Source organism: Hippocampus guttulatus, chromosome 11 (assembly GCF_054856545.1).
Source record: "Hippocampus guttulatus isolate MCC_2025c chromosome 11, RoL_Hgut_1.0, whole genome shotgun sequence".
In the NCBI taxonomy this organism is placed as follows: domain Eukaryota; kingdom Metazoa; phylum Chordata; class Actinopteri; order Syngnathiformes; family Syngnathidae; genus Hippocampus; species Hippocampus guttulatus.
This window is the reverse complement of record NC_141271.1, coordinates 17923495-17945881: the sequence shown is the minus strand read 5'-3', so window position 1 is coordinate 17945881 and position 22387 is coordinate 17923495. Positions and strand designations below refer to the sequence as shown.

The following is a 22387-nucleotide window of genomic DNA, read 5'->3' as shown; positions in this document are numbered from 1 at the left end:
GACTTCCATGGGAGCTGTTGAAATGATAAAAGCTTTATTGCTTACAACACTGTTTGACTACAGCGACGTGCGTAGTTCAGGTTTATTCACATCAACATATGAAAACACATTTTAAATATCAACAACGCAAACCAGGGGCATTGAGTACCACAAGTCAAACCCGGTCCTTCCCAAAATCATAAATCAATATGTAGGTACTTATTCAACATAAACCGTCATACAACGACATTCTTGCAACTCTCAAAATCGTCTTTATAATTTATAGCATCGCTTCTTATTTACGTATCAGTCCAGGCAAAAACAGTAATGCATATAATGCAAGACAGCACATGGCACAAAATAAAGAGATACGTGTATTAAATTATGCAAGTCAACCGAAGGCCGTTATTGAAATGTGAGCAAATATAAAGCAAAATACAGCAATTCATACATTAAATCGATATACACTGCCAATCAAAAGAGGCCGAGACAAAAAGACCGTTTGGCTCTTGTGCCGAAAAGGTTTCTGGGAAAACAAAAACAAAAACAAAAACAGGATGTTCCTCTCCTGAAAGAAAAAGAATTGGAATTGAGTAATGTCATGTGCAAACATTTACAGTACGTCCCGCAGAAATGAAAACGTTCCTTACAGTAGATCAGATTTTGTCATAAGGCACCGCTATGGGGGACTCTGTCGTTCCGTCAGTCCGCAGCAGCTCACTCGGCGACGTTAGTTGCCCTTCGACTCCTTTTTCACTCATCACCTCATCAACCTGTGTTAAGAGAGGGAAAAAAAAAATTGGATTTTGACGCCAATGCCTGTTGCCGGGGAAAAAAAAAAAAAAGAACGCCCCCGTTTGTTAGAACTGCTTTTACAATACTATATAAATATTTCATATTACGGTACATGAGCTGCTGCCCTCAGACTGTTGCCTTAATATTGGAGTCAAAATAAAAATAGCCAGTTATTAAAATGATGACTTTATTCTCATGATGATCCTTGGGGCCGTAAGACAAACATACGGATGGATAGACAGTACATTAGAGGCCGTCTTGGCTCCTCAGTGTGGTGCAGTACGGTATATTCATTCTTTGCAAAGGATAAAGAATATATGCCTGTGAGACAATGTTATTCTTGCATTGGTCTACATGCTGTTTGCGTCTGAATATCCGTTACTTGAGGATTTTAACACGATGACACGTGTGCTATTCTTTCGCCGTGTTATCTTTACGCTAAACGGACTGAAGCAAGACAGTATGGTTTCTTTTTTTCTTCTTAAAGAGAAATTTTCAGGACCTGATAAACTGCTGCATGTTGTGGAGTGACTTGAGCCGAGTTCACTGCCACCATACGGCACAAAAAGGGTTGGGTCACGGGGCTCTCAGGGCAACAATGCTACTTTTAATGAGAGTAACAAAAAAATAAATCAGTCAATCTGCCATCTTTGAATCGTGAATATGCAAGAAATGCAGGAGCAGCTCAGAAAGTGCTCCGGTGATTTTATATTGGCAAACGTGGGAATGCTATGCGATGTGACCATAACTCACCTTGAACTCTTTCCCCGCATTTCGCTCGATGACCGAGTAGCGATTTGCAGCAGGACAAGAGGGTGCGACTGGAGAGCCGTCTGTTCTGGGCCGAAGCGACAGCGAATGGCTCCGCTTCACGGCCGAGGACACGGCCTGGGCGAAGCGGGACGGCGTGGAGGGGGAATAAGGCCTGGGGGCCGCAAAGCTCTTCAGCTTCTCCAAGCTTAGCCCGAAGCTCGGCTCTTTGGCCGGCAGGCTGCTCTGCCTTGTCACACGCGTCGCTTGTATGGCGGTCGCTTCAGTGTCGCCTTGTACGGGAGGAGGAGGCGGCGGAGGGGGCGGCAGAAGCGGCGGCGACAGTGCTCGGTCTACTTGATCCCCCATGTGGCCAGGAGATGAAATGGCACCTGGGCGCTTCTCTGCTGCCGAGGTTACATAATACCCAGGAGTCTTTTTGTGCTTTGACAAGCGGAAAGAGCCCGGCTTTGGTTTCGTTGCGGGGGGAATTTTCGTCGCCTTGACCTCTCCTGGTGAACCTGCTTGAGCGGAGCGGAGAGTGTCATCTGCTTTCGGCGAGCTGCTTGGTGATGAGGCGTGAGTGGCTTCAGCGAGGCATCCGTTGACAGTGTTTAGTGCGCTAGTGGTGGTAGTAGTAGTAGTAGTGCTGCTCAGTATTCGGTCCCTGGGTGCATTTGAGCGCTCGCTAACGTCTTCCGCGGCAACGGGCGCCGTCTCCAGTGTCAGTGCCACTTCGAAATACCTCAGCTTCTCGTTGGATTTCGGAGGCACGACGGTGTACGTCGTCATCCCCACCTTGGGGATGTAGTCCCTGGTTAACTCGTTGGAAGGCTTCGGCTTCAGCTCGGGGTGCGAGGCGGCGTCGGGCGCAGCCTTCGGGGATACGGGCGGCGTCGGAGTTTGGCACGTCTCGGGGGCTTGGGCGCATCCGAGGTCGCCGCGGAGCGGCTCACCCGCCGACGTGGCGATATTTTTCTTGTCGCCGTCCGACGATTCGAAACCGGGCTCCTTGGCAGAGGGCGGAGCTTGATCTGTGCGTTCCTGTTGTTGCCGCGGCGGCTCAGGGAGAGGTGGGAAATGGGTTTGCACCTGAGCGTCGTCTCCGGCGGGATGGGACGCGCTGAGAACATGCGACTCCTCCTCAGCGGCGCTGATGTGTTCCCGAACAGAAGCAGGCAGGCACCGGTCCTCATTTTTCTGGCAAGCCTCGAGTTCACTTGTCACACTCCCGCTGTCAACCTTTTCCCTCTGGCTTGCAGGCGCCTCAAGTTCACTTTCAACTTGACGCGAGACGCTCGCTGTGTAAAACAGAAGCGTTCAGCGTGTGAGACGGGTTGCAGAAGCCCCTCAATTGTTTTTGTAATTGATTACATTTTGCAATGTATTCCCTGTTCACTCCTGGTTCTCTTGCATCGGTTGTAAGTTGCATGTATTCTTCTAAAAAAAGTTTGAATGTTTGAACACTGACTTGCCAGTATCAAATCAAATTGATTTCACTCAACTTCAAAATGTTGAAGATGTCAAACGTATTGTCATCCATATTCCACTATTTCTAAATCCACATTTTGATGAGACCATTCCCAAATATGATCAAGAATTCTTTTTTTTCTCTTCTATGTTTGAATTACTCCTCACTCATTCTACCGCATTTCAGTTCAGTGTCAGCTTTTTGGCATTCACAAACAGTTTCCACAGAATTTGCGCTTCCAGTTGTTGCAACAATGGCTCGCATAGCAAACTACTTTAGTGTGGAAATTGCAGCACTTGTTTCAGCCATCTCTGAAACTAGTGGTACCATAAAAATAAAAAAAAGGATGGTTATTTTCATTCTGAACTACCTGTCAATTCAACAGAACATTTTCTTGGGAAATCCATTACAAGTGAAGCACATAACATTGACATGAATATTTTAGGATAATATCAGAGTAAAACACAGCAACCTTCGGCTTACAATTTCATATTCGGCTGGCAAAAGAGGGCATGTTTGTCCACGCTAATACATTAGAAATCGGCACTTTAATGACAAAAAAAATAAAATAAAACAGCAGACACTATTCCATTTACAAGAAAAATGCAAAGAGGTCATTTCAGCACGCGAAAGCCATACCAGCCAGTTGAGATGAGTCCGGGCCCGCTGGCATCTTTTCAACGGTCTGAATCGCCGAATCACTCGTGGTGCTCTGTGACAGACTGCCAGAATCAAGCATATTTTCGGAATTAAAAGTAATCCCAATCACGATTCATAAAACTGTTTGGCTTTGAGAAATCTTAAGAGTTCGTACTTGCCATGTGAGGACAGATCACGAGACGGATCGACCCCGCAGCCTTTGTCGGAAATCGAGCCGACACTGGCGTCTTCTCTCTGGATCTCGCTGGCAGCAGCTGACGTCTCCTCCATGATCTCCTCCAGCGTTTTAGCTCCGACAGAATCTGTGAAAGCAGATACTGAAGATGTGAACTTGCCTCAGCGAATAAATACCAACGTTATCATTCGGCCAATTTGCCGGCAATTTTCTTGAATTTGTGCAATTTACGACTGGTATGTTCACAAGCGAGGACTCCTATCCTATTGACATCCGTTGCTTTCCGACTGCATATTGCTAACTGTGGGTGATAAGGAAAGATCACAGGCGCGGAGGTCATTCCAGGACAAGTCGAACAAAAGCAGAGTACGTCCAACCAAGCATGTGAAGTTGATATCTGCTGTGCAGCACAAGACAAAGCAACTCAAACATCAGCGGAGGAGACATGAGGACATGTTGAGGAATGTCATTTCGGCGCAGTGATCCTCACAGAGATCAAACTTCCTCTCAGTTAATACAGGGTGGCGACACCGCCCCCCCCCCCTGATGTAAACACACCAAGTTTGTTTCAAAAGACCCAGGCTGAAATAGGCTTATTGTTGTTTTCTATTGTTTTGTGTTCACTCCTGGGTGGAACTTCCCTCACAGGACGATACAATAAGGGTAAAATGCGTGTGGACAATTACCGGAAAGTAACTCCAAAGGCAGACAATTCCACCGCACCACATGGATAAATACACACGGTTTGAAAACTTGGGGTCCTTTGAAATCCAAGGACAAAAATTGGCTTCCAAAAATTCCTGATTTATTTCATCTTCCTTGAAGTCGCTTTTAATATTTAACCTATTAGATTTCCGTTCAATTGTCAATCAGTGGCCTAACTGATGACCTAAGTTGACTTGGTTAATCAATATACTCAAAGGTGAACAACACAACAGGGACATTTTGCAACAAAGAGGCTCAAGAATGGCGATTAAATTCACTCATTAAATCCAATTGAAAGGTCAAACGTCTCACACTCTGAAGTGGTGAATATCATCCACCAGGGGGCGCAAGAGGCGCATAAAAGAAGCTAAATAAGCAGGCTGAAGGCAAGTTTGGGTGGATGGGCACCAAAAGACCAAACTCTCATTACGTTATGGAGACGTATAAGGATGCAACAAATACAAACCTTGCATATTTTCTTGAGGAGAAATCGTTTCTGGGGCGGCACCACTTGGTGACGTTGGGGGTTGTGGCGCCTTGCGTTTGGTTCTCTTCAACGACGATTCTGCTGAGGAGCCGCAACTTAACCCGGAAACCTACAACACATTGCGGGGGGGGGACTACAATCATTACAACTGGATATGTCTACTTGTTGTCAGTTAAAGAATTGTTGATCATGCTTTCTATTATGGCACCAAACAAAACAAACTTTTACATGTTATTTGGCCAAGGTAGCTTAATCCCCCCCCCCCCCCCCCCGCCCAAAAAAAAAGTGAAATGGCCTGAATGATCACTTCAACATTTGATGTTTTAGTTTAGGTCAGGCAATAACGTTTCTGCAACGCGCCAGTATCGCTTCGCCCATTGTTTACAAACAAACAAATTTTTTTTTTATCTGACTGACCTCACAGTCCCCTGATGTTGTCGTAGGCTCGGAGTAGAACCTCTGGCGAGCGCCGAGGTCCGCGTGGCAGCTTTGAGACACAACGATGGGGGGCGGAGGCGCCCGTCTCTTCTTGGGCGCATCGCCGACAGGCGACGTCGGCGACATAAGCGGAGGTGAGCTGGAGCCGGGCAAGGCCATGCTGAGCGGTCGAGGCTTGCTCACGAGCACCGGGGAAGCCGGCGCACTGACTGTCGTGGCCTTTAAAAAACAAACATCCAATCGGGACATGATAAGACCTCTGCTCCACAACCGCACGGCGCGTGGTCCACCAATGGAAAAGCTTAGTCAACAAACCTCCTTCTGAATATTTACATTTACCGACTGATACAGTAGAATTGTAACCTCGTGCACTTCACAGTCACACCAGTGGCCCATTTTAAAAAGCCCAAAATAAATAAGCGCCACTTAACTGCAACCGGTAACGTCGGAACATCTGGTTTAACTCATACCGCCTTAAAAATGTCACCAAATGAGCGGGATCTTTTGTAAAAGCTCTTCGACTGGCCCACGAAGAAGCCAGCGAGTGTACGGAATACGTACGGGTGAATAAACATACCTGCTCGGATGTTTTCTTGCTCTTTCTAAACTTGCTGAAGAGGCCCTTGTTTTCTGTTTCTTTCTGATTTTTATCTTTGCCAGGTGTCACTGCAACTGGAAAAAAAAAAGACATTTGTGAGGTGGAGGAGTTTCAAGTCGAATGAAAAAAAAAAAGTGAAAAAAATTATGAGAAAATGATGAAAACAGATTGCCCCCACCCTCCCCCCCCTACCTGCATGTGTGGGTGAAGCTGGACACGCAGGAGAGTCGACGTGTCCTGCAAGTGAATCGGGGTAAATGTATGACAAATCCCCCAAGGTCCTGACAAAATATGAAGCAAAGTACACTAGTTTACCTCTTGTATCTCTTGCGTAAACCTCCCGGATTGCATAATCATTTAGGGAGCAGGACAAGTCCAAAGGGGCCAGCGATTGCACATCTCTCAACAAAATTGTTGTCTCCTCTGCAAATTCACATTTCTCACAGATTGCGGGTAAGAGTTCAGTCAGCGGGATCTGAGGATTGACTCTTAAAATAGCTTTCTGGGTCTTCTTGTAGTTTATCACCATCCGGACGGTGGCCTGGGGAACCGAAGATTTGATTAAACGGATTCAGGCAACACAAGCAGCAAATAAGTGCGCCGCCCCTTTTCGGGATGGCGAGATGCACCTCAGGCTTTTGAGGACCCGTCTTCTTATTTTTATCGTCGCCTTTAGGTTTGAGTAAGATCTTCTCCGCGTGCAAGGTTCCGATGAGAGCGCTGGGCTTGAGTTTGACGTTGTGCCGGCCGGCGGTGATCAGTTCCAAGGTGTAACTTGACGGGTTGAGGTGATACCTCGCGCAGAGAGTCACTAACAGATCCATTAGAGGCTTGCTGAAAGACACACAACACAATATTTGCATGGCCGGCGGGAAAGAGGAGCGGTGGAACCTCCTTATACCAGTTAGAACATGCAAAGCTCCGGGACGGAAGCAAGTGTGCAGTGTTCTGTGAGCGTTCAATCTTGTACTGTGAAGGCCCACTGCACACTGAGCGACACGGTGGAATCCGACTGAACCGTCCAGCGGGGCGACGTTACTTTTATATCTTCTTGTGGCACAGGTGCAGCCAGTGAATGAGCCAATGGATCAAAATAGCCGCACTCTTTCCTCCCCCGACCACATATTTTTTCTTTGTCTGCTTCTTCCATGACAATCGTGCCATGTTTTTGTGGTTCAATGAAAAAAAAAATTACAGTATATTAAAATTGGAGCATCAAAACCATTTTGCGTCGAGTCGGGTGCACTCGCCAGGTGTCCACAGTTTACGTCAAGACGTTTTCTGAACGGTCGTATCGCATTGGAACACAATGCCTTTGAATGTAATCCACAAGGTAAATCCCCTAAACTGCCGTGAGGGTGCCAAGAGCAGCTTTTAGAGAAGAGAAGCGAAGGCAAAGCATTTGATGGGTAATCCTTTCTATCGGGATTGGTGTGATGTTTCTCGAGAGGCCAAGTGAGAGAGAGAGTGAAACTGTGGAGGGAAAGTCAAAGTAGAGATGTTGCTCTGTGAACACTAAAAGTGGAGTGACACACTAATGGTGTTAGCTCACTGTTGGGAGATGCGCAGTCTAAATTTGACAATAGAAACATCGGCCATCTTGCGTCAGACAATGATAAAAAAAATTTTTAAAAAACAACCCCCCGATCAACTGAGTCAATGATTTGCTATTACCGTACATAAAGAGCTGATGGTTGAAATTTGCATTTCAAGACCATTTGGCAAGTAGTCCAGTAAGTGTGACATGTCTGTCAATATTTTTACATGCAATGCCGATGCATTTACCTGCCGTGTACTGTGGTCATCTTTTCCACACCATCCGGCAAAACAACCACTAAAGAGAGATCTTTGTCGACCAGCTTCTCCTTGTGGTCCATGGTGAAAGGAGCGTTTCCTGGATACCACTGTGAGAAATCAGAGGAATCCAAATTCTTCAGTCCCGGCGGGGATGGGGCTTTGCTTTTGGTCGACACCCTGTTGTTGAACAAAAAATGTGATATTTAGTTATGGTTTTTGAATTAGCAAAGTATTTTGGTAATCGCTTTAAGGCAGCCGACAATACAACATATTTGGGGGAAAATAAAAGAATCATGATCCCCAATCTTAGATACCAATCAGATTGAATTGGTTCCCCTCAAGGCTGGCTGTGGCTTGTCACAAGACAGACCATTGAGGTTAACGTGGCAAAGTAGTCACAAGATATCAAGAGGACATACCAGGGCGTACTGTTTTTACTCATTAAGCCCTACGGCATGGCTGCAAATGGCCGTACATAACAGATCGTAAGAGCAGGGTTAGGAGGGTTACTTTATTTTTTATTTTTTCCATAAACATGACACTAGTTACTTGTTTAAAAAAAGTGGTAGCATAATCCAAGTACAACCTGCCTTTCACCCGGAGTCAGCTGGGATAGGCTCCAGCAACCAATACCTAATGTTTTTTAAAAAAAAATCAATACAAATATACATTTGTATATATTTGCCTGGTCTTCTATGTCTTCTGGGTGGTCTGAAAGCATGGTTTTGGAATGCGGAAGGAAGCCTGAGCAGCCGCAATTCAAACTCAAAGCACAAGAACTGTGAGGCAGACATGCGAACCACATGGGCACACTGCTGCAGCGTTTAGAAAGCTGGACAGTTTAGAAAGATGGACAGACAGAAGTCCATCTGAAGGTGGCATAAGGGAAACGGTTTGAAGAAAGTCCTCGAAGGCAAGTGACAGACATATAGACACGGGAAATTTCAAACCTTTCCACGTGACCAGTGTTTGCTACGAGTGAAAGGTTAAAAAATGGGGGGAAAAAAGAAAAAAGGAGAAGTTCGCTTTCAAACCATACATACGCCGTCTCACACACACACAGGCGCGAGCACACGCACACTTTCGTAATTTGATACGAGGAGGAATTGATGCGTGACGTCCAACGCGAAAAAAAACCCCGTTATATTTTTTTAATTCCCCATGACAATTAAAGCAGTTGATATTGGTAATATGTCGTTTAAATAGTAAAGCTGTGGGCGATTTGTGACGGTGGGAATTTATAGTACAGTCTTTACTCCCAAATTGCTATGCTAGTGTCTCCTCATTTACATGCACTTAATAAAATTAAGGCTGGTGGGGGGGGGGGGGGGGTATAACAAAAAAAAAAAAAGAAAAACAGCATAGAAAGAATGACATGTTCCACCCTCGAACTGATGCCATCGTAAAATCTTTTATTAACCATTAAAGAAGTAATATCCTCAACTGATAGCGGTGCAAAACTGCCTTGAACCTTATTTAATGTCTTTCCAAACAGTTCGGGTCACCAAAAGCACTGGCAATTTACATGAAGGAATTACCATTTCTAGTTACTGTATTTCAAAATATATAGATGTATTATTCCCTAATACTGTGATTGGCTGGCAACTGATTCAGGGTGTCCCCCGCCTACTGCCCGGAGACAGCTGGGATAGGCTCCAGCCCCCCCCCCCCCCCCCCCCCCGCGACCCTAGTGAGGATCAAGCGGTTCGGAAGATGAATGAATGAAAATGAATGAATGAATATTCCCTAATAAAATAGACAATTTAATATCCTTACAGTATCCTCTCATGGGCCCAGCAGTAGCAATGTGGACAAGCCGAGCACGTAGTCAGTCCCAGAGATGAACCAGTTTTTTTGTCCTGAATTATAAACCACTCAAGTCTCATGTGGGGGTACGGTGGAATCTGAGCAATGCGAGGTCACAGGCTGCGCAGAGGCATGTCTAGAAAGGGATTATTCGCCTTGCTATGGGGGTCAACAGTCTGTAAATACAATCATTTCCATGAAATCACTGAATCAATGGATGCAGATATGCTATTGTGGCAACCAATCTCTTATCGGTTTATCCCAGTGAATACTTTGACTAATTTCTACAAATGTCGCTTTAAGGAGTCATCGGCATGTTGTGCGCAGAAAAAGAGGATAGGATAGCCCAAAACCGTATTCTCAGTTACGGTGGGATCTCGACAGTTCCACTGAACTCGTATAATATACAAGTCATTCCAATGTCAGAGTCCGATCTTCCGTCATGCAGAATGTCATCCAAGACGTGGCCATGAATCTCAGAAGATTTCGAGGGACCTCATTTTTTGTAATGCATTTTTCCACCACACGACTGTGCTATAAACTGCAGTAAGGTTTGTTTTTCACAGATTAAGAATGTCTCAGTCGTGTTTTATTGTCTGTGTTGCTGTGCTATTTGTCTTCAAATATCCATTGCTTAAAGGGTAACAACATCGCAACAATGACGCCAAGTTTCACCGACTGCATTTTGCATTGTGTGTTAGCATTAAGCTAGCTGATGTTCATATAAGGCAAAGTTACGGGGTTAAGAGCTGAGCAAAAGGTATGATCTTCGAGTGATTTACAAGGGCGCCCTCAGAAACAATATTTTTCAACCTAATGAAAGAAAGTCTTTCACGGTGCTTTAGGGCAACAGACACAATCCGATCCGGGTGAAGCGCGTGCCTCTCACAACTGCAGCAATGACATAAGTTAGCTGTCATTAGCGCACAAAGTTATCAGCAGCAAAGTTGAACAGGCGTGAAGTAGGAAAACCGGGCCTTGTGCAAATGTACACAGTGTAGGCTTAAGGTTTCTTCATCGTAAGTTTAACAAGTCAACTAAATATCCTGGAGTGCAACAGTCTCTATAACCGTGTCTCAATAAAAGGATGAAGTGAAATTATTTCACATAGCAAACAGCAAAGCGCTCCACTGCTTGTTCATTGTATGTGTACATGTGGTGTTGACCAAACAGGACCAATGAAAAAGACCAATGCGGAATATATTTTCAGTACCGCTTATGTTAACAACGAAAAACAAAATATACAGCTCATCGGCCACAAAAAAAAAAAGGCTCACACATGGACTACTGTACCAAACGATTTAAACGGAACTGCATCAGCACTTCTGTGCACTTCAATTCAACTAATGCAGTCGAGACATTTTCATGCATCACATCACGCAAGATGTCAACATAGTGCTCAGGACTTTACAACATCTCAAGAGCGCTCACTTCGGCGAGCAATGACGGATTAATTGATTTTCTTTGGCTTTTTTGGGATCGTGCGGCACCGACTTATTCCAAAGGAAGAATTCCAGCATGAAAGCCGATTTTTTTTTTTTTTGTGGAATGAAATGTGTTCAACCTAGAAAAATGTTTCTTAAATTAAAAAATAAAAGAACATCTCCCAAATAAATATGAATCTAATTTTAATGTTGTGGCTCAACTTCACTAATATGGTTGCATTTCCGCTTGGCAACAAAAACGTCAGAAAAGTGACGAGTGGTCGGGGAGCACCTAGAAGATGTTGGTGAGGAATCGCTAAATATCAAGAACGAATGCCAGGAAATTGAAAAGAGAAGAGACAGTAGCAAAACAACGCAAATATTTCCGCTCGAGAAACATCAGCCTTGTACAAAGTCCTGATTTCATGGCCTCGGTTGTTTATTTGACATTTGGCTTTAGAATTATTTGTTGAGGGTTTAGTGCCCTCCGCCCCACCAGTTCTGAGGTTGGGGGTTTGAATACGGGCTCCGGACGGTCTTCCTTCAGCAACAATTTAATCAAAAGGTGTGAAAAATGTGCGTGAATGGCAATTTTTGGCGTATATCTTCAGACAACAAAATGTATGCAGAAAAGTGGTGAAGATTGCACGACTGTCTGTGTCCTATGTGTTGTGTTATTTTTGTTATTTTGATTTCAAAATGGCGCCGCGAGAGTGGCTGCCTTTCCAGCAGCTCCTATATTTTGTTGTTCTACTTCTTCCTTTGATAACTTTGCTGCTGTGAATTGGGAATTTCTCCATTGCGAGACTAATAAAGGTTTTCTTATCTTGTCTTATCTTATCTTATCTTATAACCTGCGATTGGCTGGCTGCTGAGTGAACAGTGACGTTTCCCGCGGCACCTGCAGCACCAAGAAGAGGGTGTGACCGGTCTTATGCTCGGTTTGTTTGTTTTTTTTGAAGCAGCCAAGACATGTCACAGTTTGGCAGCGCCGATGCCTCTTTGACAAGGGCTCCCCATGCTCGCAAGCAAGTCGGTTACAAAAATACTCGACTACAGACCAGGAAGTAGAACGCCTGTGTCGCCCTGACGCTTTCATCATTCACGGATCTGCTGCGCTTCAGTCGTGCAAACAGCATGAAAACAAACATTCTCGCCGACCACGCCAAAGAATACAAGAGTCGTATCAGAAAAATGCTGATACGGAAAAAAAAAAAAAAATAATAATAATGCTCAGTTCCGATGACATTGCATGTGTTAATAGAATTCAAGTTTGTACTAAAATTCTAAAATCTTTTACAAATAAGATTGATGTGTGTAAGATATGCATAGTTTACATGAAAGCCTCAATTAGATAAGTGGGAGTTTTTTGGAGGGCAGAAAGGCAAAGTCCTCACATTCCAAACATTTGGTTCCAGCTGGCACGAACCCAGTCAGAGTCATTTACGTAAAAATAAACAAGAATTAAAAGATAATAATTTAAAAAACGAAACTTGGCATTTTCCACTCATCTCCTACACCCTGACGCAGCATTTTCTTTCCCAAACAGGAGAACAATTTGGTGTACCACCAAGTTGTTCAACGACACTGCACAAGCTCCAACACGTCAGTCTCTCCGCTCCATAGCCAAAACAAACTTCAACCTCTTCTGTAACTTGAGGAAAGATTGCGTGACTTATTTTAGACATAAGGCGTAAAAAAAAAAAAATGTGGAGAGCAGGTGTGACGCCCCCCCCCCCCCCACCACCACTTTGCCAACGTTTCATTCCTCTCTTACCTTCACGCCGTCTCTGCTCGGATAACCTCCATGATGTCGCTTATCTCCCGCGAGCTGTCAGATGGACTGAAGGCTATCGAGCGGAGGAGCCTCGAAAGGCCCACCTTAATGCCACGCCTGAGCTGTGAGCGCTATCACCAACGCGTGCGTCTCCTCCGCCTAAATCCTGCTCGGCGGGCTTGGGGGAAAAAGCTGTGGCGCATGCATGTTTGAGAGCACTCCCCCGCGGTCACGACAAGAAAGGTGTAAGCAGCTTTGTGCAGACATGAACCTGTGGGCGGGGCCACACGGAGCACTGTACATTCCAAGCACGTGGCTCTGGATAAATACGTTAATTTGACCATTCCACTCTTTTCTAATCAATACTTACCTAATCAGGTCAGAGATTACTGGGTTAACAGAGCAAAGGGGACTGAAGGTTTCAAAGAAACTTGGAAAACGCCGCCACTCTTCATTTTAATTGAATCAGGCTTCGTTTGGCATTTTGTTTTCACAGAGAAAAGCCCTTTTTTTTTTTTTAAGAGACACACCTTACCTCTGAATAGTGACTCACTCCTAAATCATGTTGAGGGCTTGTCTGTTGAGCAAAGAGTGGCGCAAAAATGTCCACAGATGTGCAATTACCATCTTAATACACTCAAAAACAAACGCTTACAAGGTACGAGTTTGCTAAAAGCTGCGGCTAGCTCACCACGGGGGATGTTTGAGATCACTTTTTTTCCAGAGAGATACTGGTACGGGGCGGCACGATGGCCAACTGCTTAGCACGTCGGCCTCAACAGTGCAGAGGAACCAGGTTCGATTCCGGCTCCGGCCTTCCTGTGTGGAGTTTGCAAGTTTTGCCCGTGGGTTTTCTACGGGTACTCCGGTTTCCTCCCACATTCCGAAAACATGCGCGGCAGGTTAAAGGAACACTCCAGTCACATGTTTAAAAAGGACTTTTTTGTTTTAGACTTTTGTTGCTTGGGCGCCATCTTATGGAATTTTGGTGCCAAGGAACTAAGCCGAAGTGAGACGAGGAGGTTTGTTTATACAAAAGTGGTGCTTTGACGCAATACAATAATAATGCATATTCACTTTTGACAGTTGGTGCCTCTCTTAAGTGGACAAAGTAATTTTGGATTCCACTTTTTGTTTTTTTTTAGGCATCATCATCAGCCTTCGCTTGTCACTTCTATTCAATGACAAGGGTGAGGCAGAGCGAAAATTTGATCTTGTAATGACGACTTGAGGATGAACTTCTGACAGATGACCATGTGTGTTTCTGAGGAATCGGGGGAGCCGGGGCGAAGGTGGTGGCAACGCGTGAGGCGCAACAGAGCGGGGTTAAGATAATTCAATTTGGATTAAAGATGGATTAAATTGTCCGTGAGCACAGCAAGAGGAGGACATTGGTATGCACGCTCATATCTGCAGGCATAACTGGGGGGCGGGGGAGGGAGGGTCTTATTGCGACAGTCCTATTTTAAAGAGGAAATAAAAGCCAACTGGATCATTCACAGTGCATCTGACTCGATGGGATATCTGTTTGAGCCCTAAAAAGCAGTCATTTTGGATTTTTACATTTATTGAATTGGCACACTGGGGACGGGGGGGGGGGGGTTAAGGACTCGAGACTTCCTTGTGACTCCCATGTGCACGGATGACAAAAACAAACAAACAAAAATATGAAGCCATTTCCAAATGTGATTCTCAAATACTTCGAGCCAATGCCATCAAATGAAAGGAGTGTTGAGAGGGTACGTTGGAGTGTGGGAGTGTGGGAGTGAGTCAAAGGGGTGGAGCTTAAAAGTCACTCACACACACAGTGACTGGCAGGAGGGTGCTTGATCCCCGAGGAAAGACACAACACAGCGGAGCCATGAGCTGCAGCTGGTAATTTGGTGAGAGGTCATTCACAGTAAACACAAGCGTTTAAAAAGAGGCCTGGAAAGGCCATTCCTTCATAAATTGTGTAGGACGGATGGAGATTATTGAGGGGGGCTGGGGGGGCAAGGAACTCTGGAACAACTTCCTGAGTCAATTGTTTATTGAATCCACTTGGGTGTTTTTTGTTTTTTTTCCAGATGAATGAACGAAACGTCCACATAGAGACCAAGTGCACAACTGAAGCAAGACCCACAGGCGTATCTCAAATTGCGCCTGTACGCAGCTTTGTTTTGATTGACACCGTCAGAGAGTTGGCAATGGGCCAGAATTTTAAAATGTTTGTATTTTTTATTTATTTATTTTTTTGTGCGAGAAACTTCGGAGTACGTCGTCAAGTCGGCTCATGGTTTCAATCAAGGGCTCGTGGGCTAATAATGCAATAGCTAAAAGGACAGCATGACTGCACTGAATTTTTTTGTTGTTGTTTTTTGGAAACAAAGCAATGACGAGGACGTTACGTGTTGGAACGGCCAAAAGTTGAACGTAGGAATCGGGTTTTCTGTGTTGTCATGCACCTTGCACATGAAACACGTTTGACCAACAAGCGCACAGAAAAGACTGTGATTACATTATCACTTTAGCGACTAGAGATTTGGACACAGTTGAGCTTTTTGACAGTTGGCTTCCAGAAAAGGCACGTAGTGTGATATATTTTTTTTCATTATACAATGCAGACTTTCTTGCAACAGGTTTCAAGACGCCTTTTTTCTCTTTGCTGATGGCACAAGGTCAGGGCTTAAAAGTGCGTGTAAGCATTTGAATTTAAAAAAATAAAATTTGCTTCACACCTGGAATGCAAAGTCAATTAACTCCGATCGGTTGAATCTCAGTCCCAAAAGACAACTGCCAAGTCTGCTCGGACTGAGCGCGTTTCCGTGTAGCAAAGAATGCTAGCTAGAATGTTTTATATCCCATTCAATGGCAGAGTTGCGCATTTCACTCCTTTGGCAAACGGTTTCAGGTCAAGACGGCGACAATAAAACTCTGTCAAGGAACTCAATCCCGAGCCTGATGTCTGGATGTGTTTATCTGCATAAATATCGTGTCTAAACACTGATAATGAAGGTCAAATAAATTCTGACACGTGTTGTGTAGAATGCTGGAATGTTATTGCAGATAAGTGAACGTTTCTATTAGCGGCGCACAAAGGGCTAATTCATGCTGCATTTTTCACAGGCCGAGAGTGGGAGGAATTTAACTGTCACGTCCTGGAAGGGATTTGTTCCAGACGTAGGACTTGTGCCAGCGCTCAACATCGATCTGCGCAGCGGGTTGAAAGGATCACGGGCAAAAAGTATGCGTATTTATAATGAAGAATAATCATCATCATAAATAAGCGGTGGTGGTCGGGGGCGGGTCAAAAACTTTTGATCATGGGCAAAAAAACCAAACAAAAAAACTCTTGATAATGCTTGCGATTACACACGGCAAGCAAAGAAATATTGTTTGGTATTTACGGTCAACGCCCTGGCTCCAACGTGGCGACAAAGGCGACCCATTATTCTCGGTCCTTTGGCTCATTGCCCTGTTGTCTGTTTAAGTCCTGTGAGGCGGAATCAAACAACCGCACCCCCCCCCCCCACCCCTTTTTCGCTTACTGTACTCTGAAAAAAACGAAATGTGCCTTTCAGGAACAACGGTTTAAACAGCCGCAAAAAATAAATACATAATGTATATATTTTTTCAACTGCATGTCGGCTTACAAAAAGGAGAACATGGCCACGGCGACTTTGGATCACCGACTTTAATGTGATGTAATATAAGGGGACCAGCCCGAATGGCTCTCATGCGTGTTGCCGCTGGCGTCAACGTTACCGTTCGATGGTCTGTTGCAATGCTGGTCCAAACGTTGCTGTGCACGACGATAATCGGACAGTCAGAAACTTGTGTTCAACATAACGGTACGTGTTCGTTGCTTAGAGCAGGCACGGTCAGGTCCGTCACTCGGGCCTTTTGAATCAGGTGTGTTGGAGAAGGGCGACATCTAAAACAGGTCGGATAGCGGCACTCAGGGACCGGACTTGGGCACCACTTGATTAGAGCATGGAATTATTCCGCCTGTCACTATACTGTCGCTAGCATAGATAGATTCATTTGACAACGTCAATCAAATTTCAGAGTCGGTACCGTTGTGACATGCTGCATTTACTGCAAGTCTGATTAGCAATCAATTGTTGTAAACAGATTGGAAGAGAAGACTGACAAGAAATCCGATGTGTTGCTATGAACATTTTGAGCACAATTCTGATATGGCCGATTTAGACCATATGAGTTAACCTCTATGGCGAACGTGTCTGACCTGATTTTGTCCAAACATCGAGGTTCTCCTGTACGATTGTACTTGAAGGTAAATTTGAAAAAAAAAAAAAAATTGCCATTGCTAGTGTATCCTTCCAAATTACGCTGGCAAGCACGACTGAATCTGAAGATCCTGAGCTGATCCGGTTGACATGGCAGCACATAGAGGCTGAAATATGATTGGCCCAAAAAAAAAAAAAAATCTATCATCATCATACACTTCGCAGAAGCTATTTGACAAGAACCACTTTGAAATTAAGAGAACAGGCCGTTAGGAATCAACGTAGCGTAAAACCAGGTTCAAGTGCGCACGCGACGCAGCGGGCAGAACACGAGGGCAGGTACGGAACCGATTAGCGGCACATGACAAGACCAGGTGAAACTCATCACGGATAACAAGGAGTGCAAAACAGACACAGGAAAACCTAATTACCAACCGCGGTAAATAAAGAAGGTCTGACGGAAAATAGCACTGACTCAAGGCTTCCTTTCTCTCTCACTCTTGGAGGACGCCTAGGGATCATGTTTTTGTGTTTTCATCGTCCGGAAGATTTTTGTCATGTCTCAAAACAAGCAAGAAACTCTTCGCTCGGAATGCCCACAAGCTTTGCCCACCAGTCTCTTAGGCATCGCGCGTGTCACATGTGGGCAGCTGTGCGCTTGGGAGCGCCCGCATAGCTGAGAACAGCTGCGGGGATTCGCAATACCTTCACGAATTCCACATTCTGCCATGTGGAAAACAGACGCGAGGATGTGAGCCCCCTCGTTACTCGAAGGTGCGTTCGGTTCGCCCGCGCCAAGCCCTCAACGATGAAACTTTTTGACGGAGGAGTTACACAAGAGTCAAATAAGGCTTTCGGAGGGATGACGGTTGCCACTGACATCGAAAGTAGGGCTGGAAATGGAACCAAGAATCCGCATTTTGATTGAGATTGAAAACGATGACCGTATTTTCCGCACTATAAGGTGCACCTAAAAAGCATTCAATTTTCTCAAAAGCCAACAGTTCGCCTTATAATCCGATGCGCCTTATATATGGATCAATATTCTGATTTCTTGGACGCAGTATTTTAATTGTTCTTTGCAAATTGCTTTGATACAGCTGCTGCCGGTTGTGAAAGCGCTCGACAAATAAAGCTATATTGTACTGTATTTAGCGTAGCTCCATCTAGTGGATGTATAACGCAACCACAGTCACTATTCATGGCTTCTATTCTATGCGCCTGATCGTGCGGTGCCCCCTACATATGAAAACAGTTTTAAAATAGGCCATTCGTTGAGGGTGCGCCTTATACTCCAAAGCGCCTTATAGTGTGAAAAATACGGTATTCGTTGATTTGAAAACGTATATATTGAACTAGTAAACCTCAACTACTCAAGACGATCACCGTAGACTCTTGTCCATTCACCCCTGCACAATGAACACTTTATTTTTGAACTCTCCATTCTTTTTTGGCAAGTCCAAAATGACCTTGCAAATATGTGAAATTCAAGCCTGTTGCATTTTCGCTCCGCGGCATACGCACCTTTGATGCCTTGCCTCTTCGTGGGACGTTTAAACCGTCAATAAGCGTCTCCCTCATCTCTTTATCATATTTATTCATCTAATGTTATTGTTCTGTCTTTATTTTCACAAGTCTTGGGACTTTCTGGGCTAACCTGGGACCTTGGGTATCATATTTCATGACATATCACGGGAATGGGTGTTGGTATTTAAAAAATAAAAATAAAAAAGGATCTCTGTATCCTAGAATTTTGAGAAAAGTAAAATTCCCCTGTTGGCCAGTGTGATCAACAGCTCTGGTGAGTTTGACGTATTTTTTTTCTTCAAATTTATGTTTTTGGGCATGTTTCTAGATAAATATTGAGACTGAAATGCTCCAGATGGTGCACTAAGCACAGTTGCGCGCTGTGGTGTTTTTGTCTAGTATTTACTCATGGATGTGCCGGTGCCACTTTTTTTCTCCCCCAGACAGAGTATGAATACAAGTACTTACATTTGAGTAGTCTTGATACTTGATAATGCAATCACGACATCAACTTGTGATGAAAAATTGTTTCACAAGCTTTTTCTTGGACGTTAAATAAATTCCACTTCAAAAACACTTTGTAATGTGATAACATTTTAACATATTTTCCTAATAGTCTTGCGAGACCATTTTCTGGAATGTACGATTTTACACGAGCCATAAGGACAACTGAAGTAATGCATTATCACAGCACTGCTTCCTTCTCTTTGCTCTGGAAGCTTGAAAAGTCGCCACTGGAGCAGAGTGTAATCTGCAGTGTGCTCAAAGTGACATGGCTCCAACACATGGGCAGGCTGATGAACTGGTATTGGCGTCCCGGTATCGGAGCATATTTATAACTACAAATCTACAGCATCCCTGATAATCGTGGCTTGACAGTTTCTATCTTTCCAATCCAATGCACATCCTGCCACTGCCCCCTTACATAACGTTTATCAGCGTGAACGTGCGAGCAATGAATGTTGCCTGGAGCTGAGCCAACCCGGTGGTTTTGGCCCGGGGTCACTATTTGGACAATAAATGAAGAGCAACTTGGTAGGACGCATGCAGTCTTAACGTGACGGCCCTCCACAAAATATTGGCTTGAGAGACCACAGAACATGTGCCATCCCGTTTATAGAAAAGGGTGGCTAACTTCTCTAAATAAACCGCAGATTTTGGTTCCCCGCCACTCTGCGCCAATCTGAACTGCCTCGGCGAATAGAAATGTGAAAAGAAATCAATCTGAGAAATGGCTTCAGTCAACGGTAAAAACACGAAGGTCAAATAAACTCACACACAATTGCAATTTTTTTTTGGGGGGGGGGGGGGGTGCGGGAGTATGATGTTGTGCATGATATCACAAGACTTGAGAGATTAACATAGACGGTGCAGAAGGGTTTGCAAAAGGATCGCTTCTTCCGGGTGTGTTGTGCTATTTTCAAAAGACGGAACGCTGACATGGCGTCAAGCGAAACCTCAACATGCTTCGTGGCGAATGTCTTGCTTTTTCTTTGGCTTTTTGTGCCTTTCAATGACAGCCACTTCAATAATATGTCAAAAATTGACTCCCCTCCAAAACAAAAACACCCTCAAAAAAATTATGGTGACCATTATCCTGGAACTAATTATGTAGTTCATTTTCTGTGGGGGGGGGGGGGGGGGGGGGGTGATTTTAAAGCCAAAGAAATTGGATGTGGACTACCCTCCCAGCATGGATTGTGTTTCTTCGAGGGTTCCGCAGTGTGAGACATACAGTATGAGAATGGAAGATTCTGTATTCTTAGGAATGGAAAGTTTGCATCAGTCAAAACCTCCTAGTCTTCCGCTCACCTTCAATTAAAAAAAAAAAAAAAAAAGCTGCTACATCTCGGAGTTGCCAAAATAGCAAGTAACAAGCTCTGGAAACTCACTCCTCCTTTTTTAATGATTTCAACTGCTGGAATACAGGCGGCTGACATCATCTCCCTGAACCAGAACTAATGGGAAATTCCATCGTGTCGTCTGCAAAAACCATTGCATATGTCAATTTGGGATTTTGTTTACGGATATACAAGCAAGCATATAATTTATACATGCAAGGAGGTGGGAGAGAAAAAAAAAAAGGATCATCCGGTTCATCGCGGCGATAGAGGAGGCAAGAGTGTCGTGCCTGGTAAATATTTCCCATGACCTCAACATATGGTCAAGGCAAATTCTCACTCAAACTGGGAGAGCAGGAAATGGGGGGGTGGTGGTGCAAGGGAATGGGTTGTTCAAAGAGTGCTGAAAACATCTACAACAACTGTGATTTTGCCTAGATGCGCTCTGCGGAAGGAATGTGAGTCGTGTCAACGACCTTTTACTGACAAAGGTTGCATTGTGCGTACGCGCGCCGCTGACGATGTCTCAGTAGGGGTTTGCGGGGACACACCTAAGCAGCTCTCATTTAGTCATCAATAAAAAGGGCCTTGACAACTGGTGAGAGGAATGACAAATCGCACAATGACGAATGGTTGCTGCTGCCTTACCTCTTCGCAGAGCTGTGGAGATGAGGCTGTGATAAACGATCATCCATGACTAAGCTCATCGGCTTGGCAAAATTTACCGGACTGCAGGGGAGAAAAAGAATAAGTCATGCTTGATTACAGTATATCAGCTTGAATGTTGCAAAAAGACACACATTTTTTTCTTTTTACAATAGAGAGATAAAGGGATAGATACTTCAGAAGGGACAGAGATATACCAAAGGTTGGAGAGGAGACTATTAGAGATAGAGCTGACGATAGAGGAAATAGATCATATGTGTCAAATTCAAGTCCTGTGGGCAAAATTTGTCCCGCAACATCATTTAAGGTGGCCTGCGAAAGCAAATTATGCCCATTGACTTTGTTTTTTGCAACAGTACCAAGACTGTAAATTTTCTTCACTTTTAAAATCGTTGATCCCCTTTTTAAAAAATAAATGTTTAAAGAAACAGTTCACTCCTGAATACACGACACCCCTGACATACATGGAAAAGATAGTGATAGATGGAAAGAGATGCTGTATAGTGATAGGTTGACATAAAAAAAAGCGCTGACACTGCAGAGGTGTAGAGTGATTTGATATATAGAGATAGAAAGAGCGATGAGAGACTGACAAAAGAGATAAAGTGGAGATAGAGGGATAGCGAAAGAGAAACAAAGAGGCTGAGATGGAGTTAGAGACGAAGAAGTGAGGCTGAGTTGAGATATTGTAGCTCGAGATAGACAGATAGATAGATCAAAGAAAATATTACCATGAACGCAGTGATTTTTCGAGACGTTTTTCCACATCCATGAGTCATCACTGGGATGCGAGTTTGCTGCAACCCGCCACCAACATCAGTTTGGGGAGGGAAAAAGAAGCCTCATTCGTCCCAGTTCGGCGTTTTTCGCCTCTTTAAACAACCCATTCCTCTTTATTTTTCCATCGACTGAAGCTTGATATTCGGAAAGTCAACCAGTACTGTAGTCGACTCTGGTAAAAAAAAAAAAAATTTTTTGGCTGCGGCTTACATGATCCAGAAGACGCTGCCTGGCTGCCTGGCTGCCTTCGACACGCAACTTTAGTCTGTAAAACAAGGACTGGGGCGTCCCTCCGTGTGGTTTGTGTCCATCGTGACGGGTCGTTTCAATCACATCGTTAGTGTCGCGAGTAACACGCTCACACACAAAAAAATGGAAGCACCGCGCAAGCTTGGAAACGTTCACGCCAAAGTCAAGCCAAACAAACTCACGAGCAACAATTCTTCCTTGCTGGTTTCCTTTTTATGAGCGCCTTAGTGTGT

The 22387-nt window shown here is 44.5% G+C and overlaps 1 protein-coding gene across 4 annotated transcripts; it reads right to left on the bottom strand.

Annotated features, from left to right (window-relative positions):
• Positions 1-17: 17 nt before the first annotated feature.
• On the bottom strand, positions 18-22290 carry cobll1b (cordon-bleu WH2 repeat protein-like 1b). Of its 4 annotated transcripts, none has more exons than XM_086123371.1 (15): positions 21857-22290; positions 21108-21188; positions 7844-8032; positions 6688-6892; positions 6374-6599; positions 6251-6295; positions 6038-6132; positions 5440-5679; positions 5002-5131; positions 3810-3957; positions 3635-3717; positions 1528-2825; positions 1277-1375; positions 630-752; positions 18-547 (listed from the first exon to the last, which is right to left on the bottom strand). In XM_086123371.1, exons 1-14 carry the CDS (start codon positions 21895-21897, stop codon positions 636-638), a joined length of 2997 nt encoding a protein of 998 aa, XP_085979497.1. In that variant the 5' UTR covers positions 21898-22290; the 3' UTR covers positions 18-547; positions 630-635. The 4 variants fall into 4 exon arrangements, with proteins under 4 accessions (XP_085979497.1, XP_085979500.1, XP_085979498.1 ...); XM_086123374.1 differs by lacking the exons at positions 21108-21188; positions 21857-22290 and adding exons at positions 12863-13439; positions 13554-13628; XM_086123372.1 differs by lacking the exon at positions 1277-1375.
• Positions 22291-22387: the final 97 nt, after the last annotated feature.

Bases quoted from the DNA above. Each gene is read 5' to 3' on its own strand.
- cobll1b (XM_086123371.1), bottom strand. From the start codon at position 21,897: ATGGATGTGGAAAAACGTCTCGAAAAATCACTGCGTTCATG. The intron at 3,958-5,001 runs GTTTGTATTTGT...CTGCTTTCACAG, and splicing joins TCCTCAAGAAAATATGCAAG to ATTCTGTCGGAGCTAAAACG. The intron at 1,376-1,527 runs GTGAGTTATGGT...CATTAAAAGTAG, and splicing joins ATGCGGGGAAAGAGTTCAAG to CATTGTTGCCCTGAGAGCCC.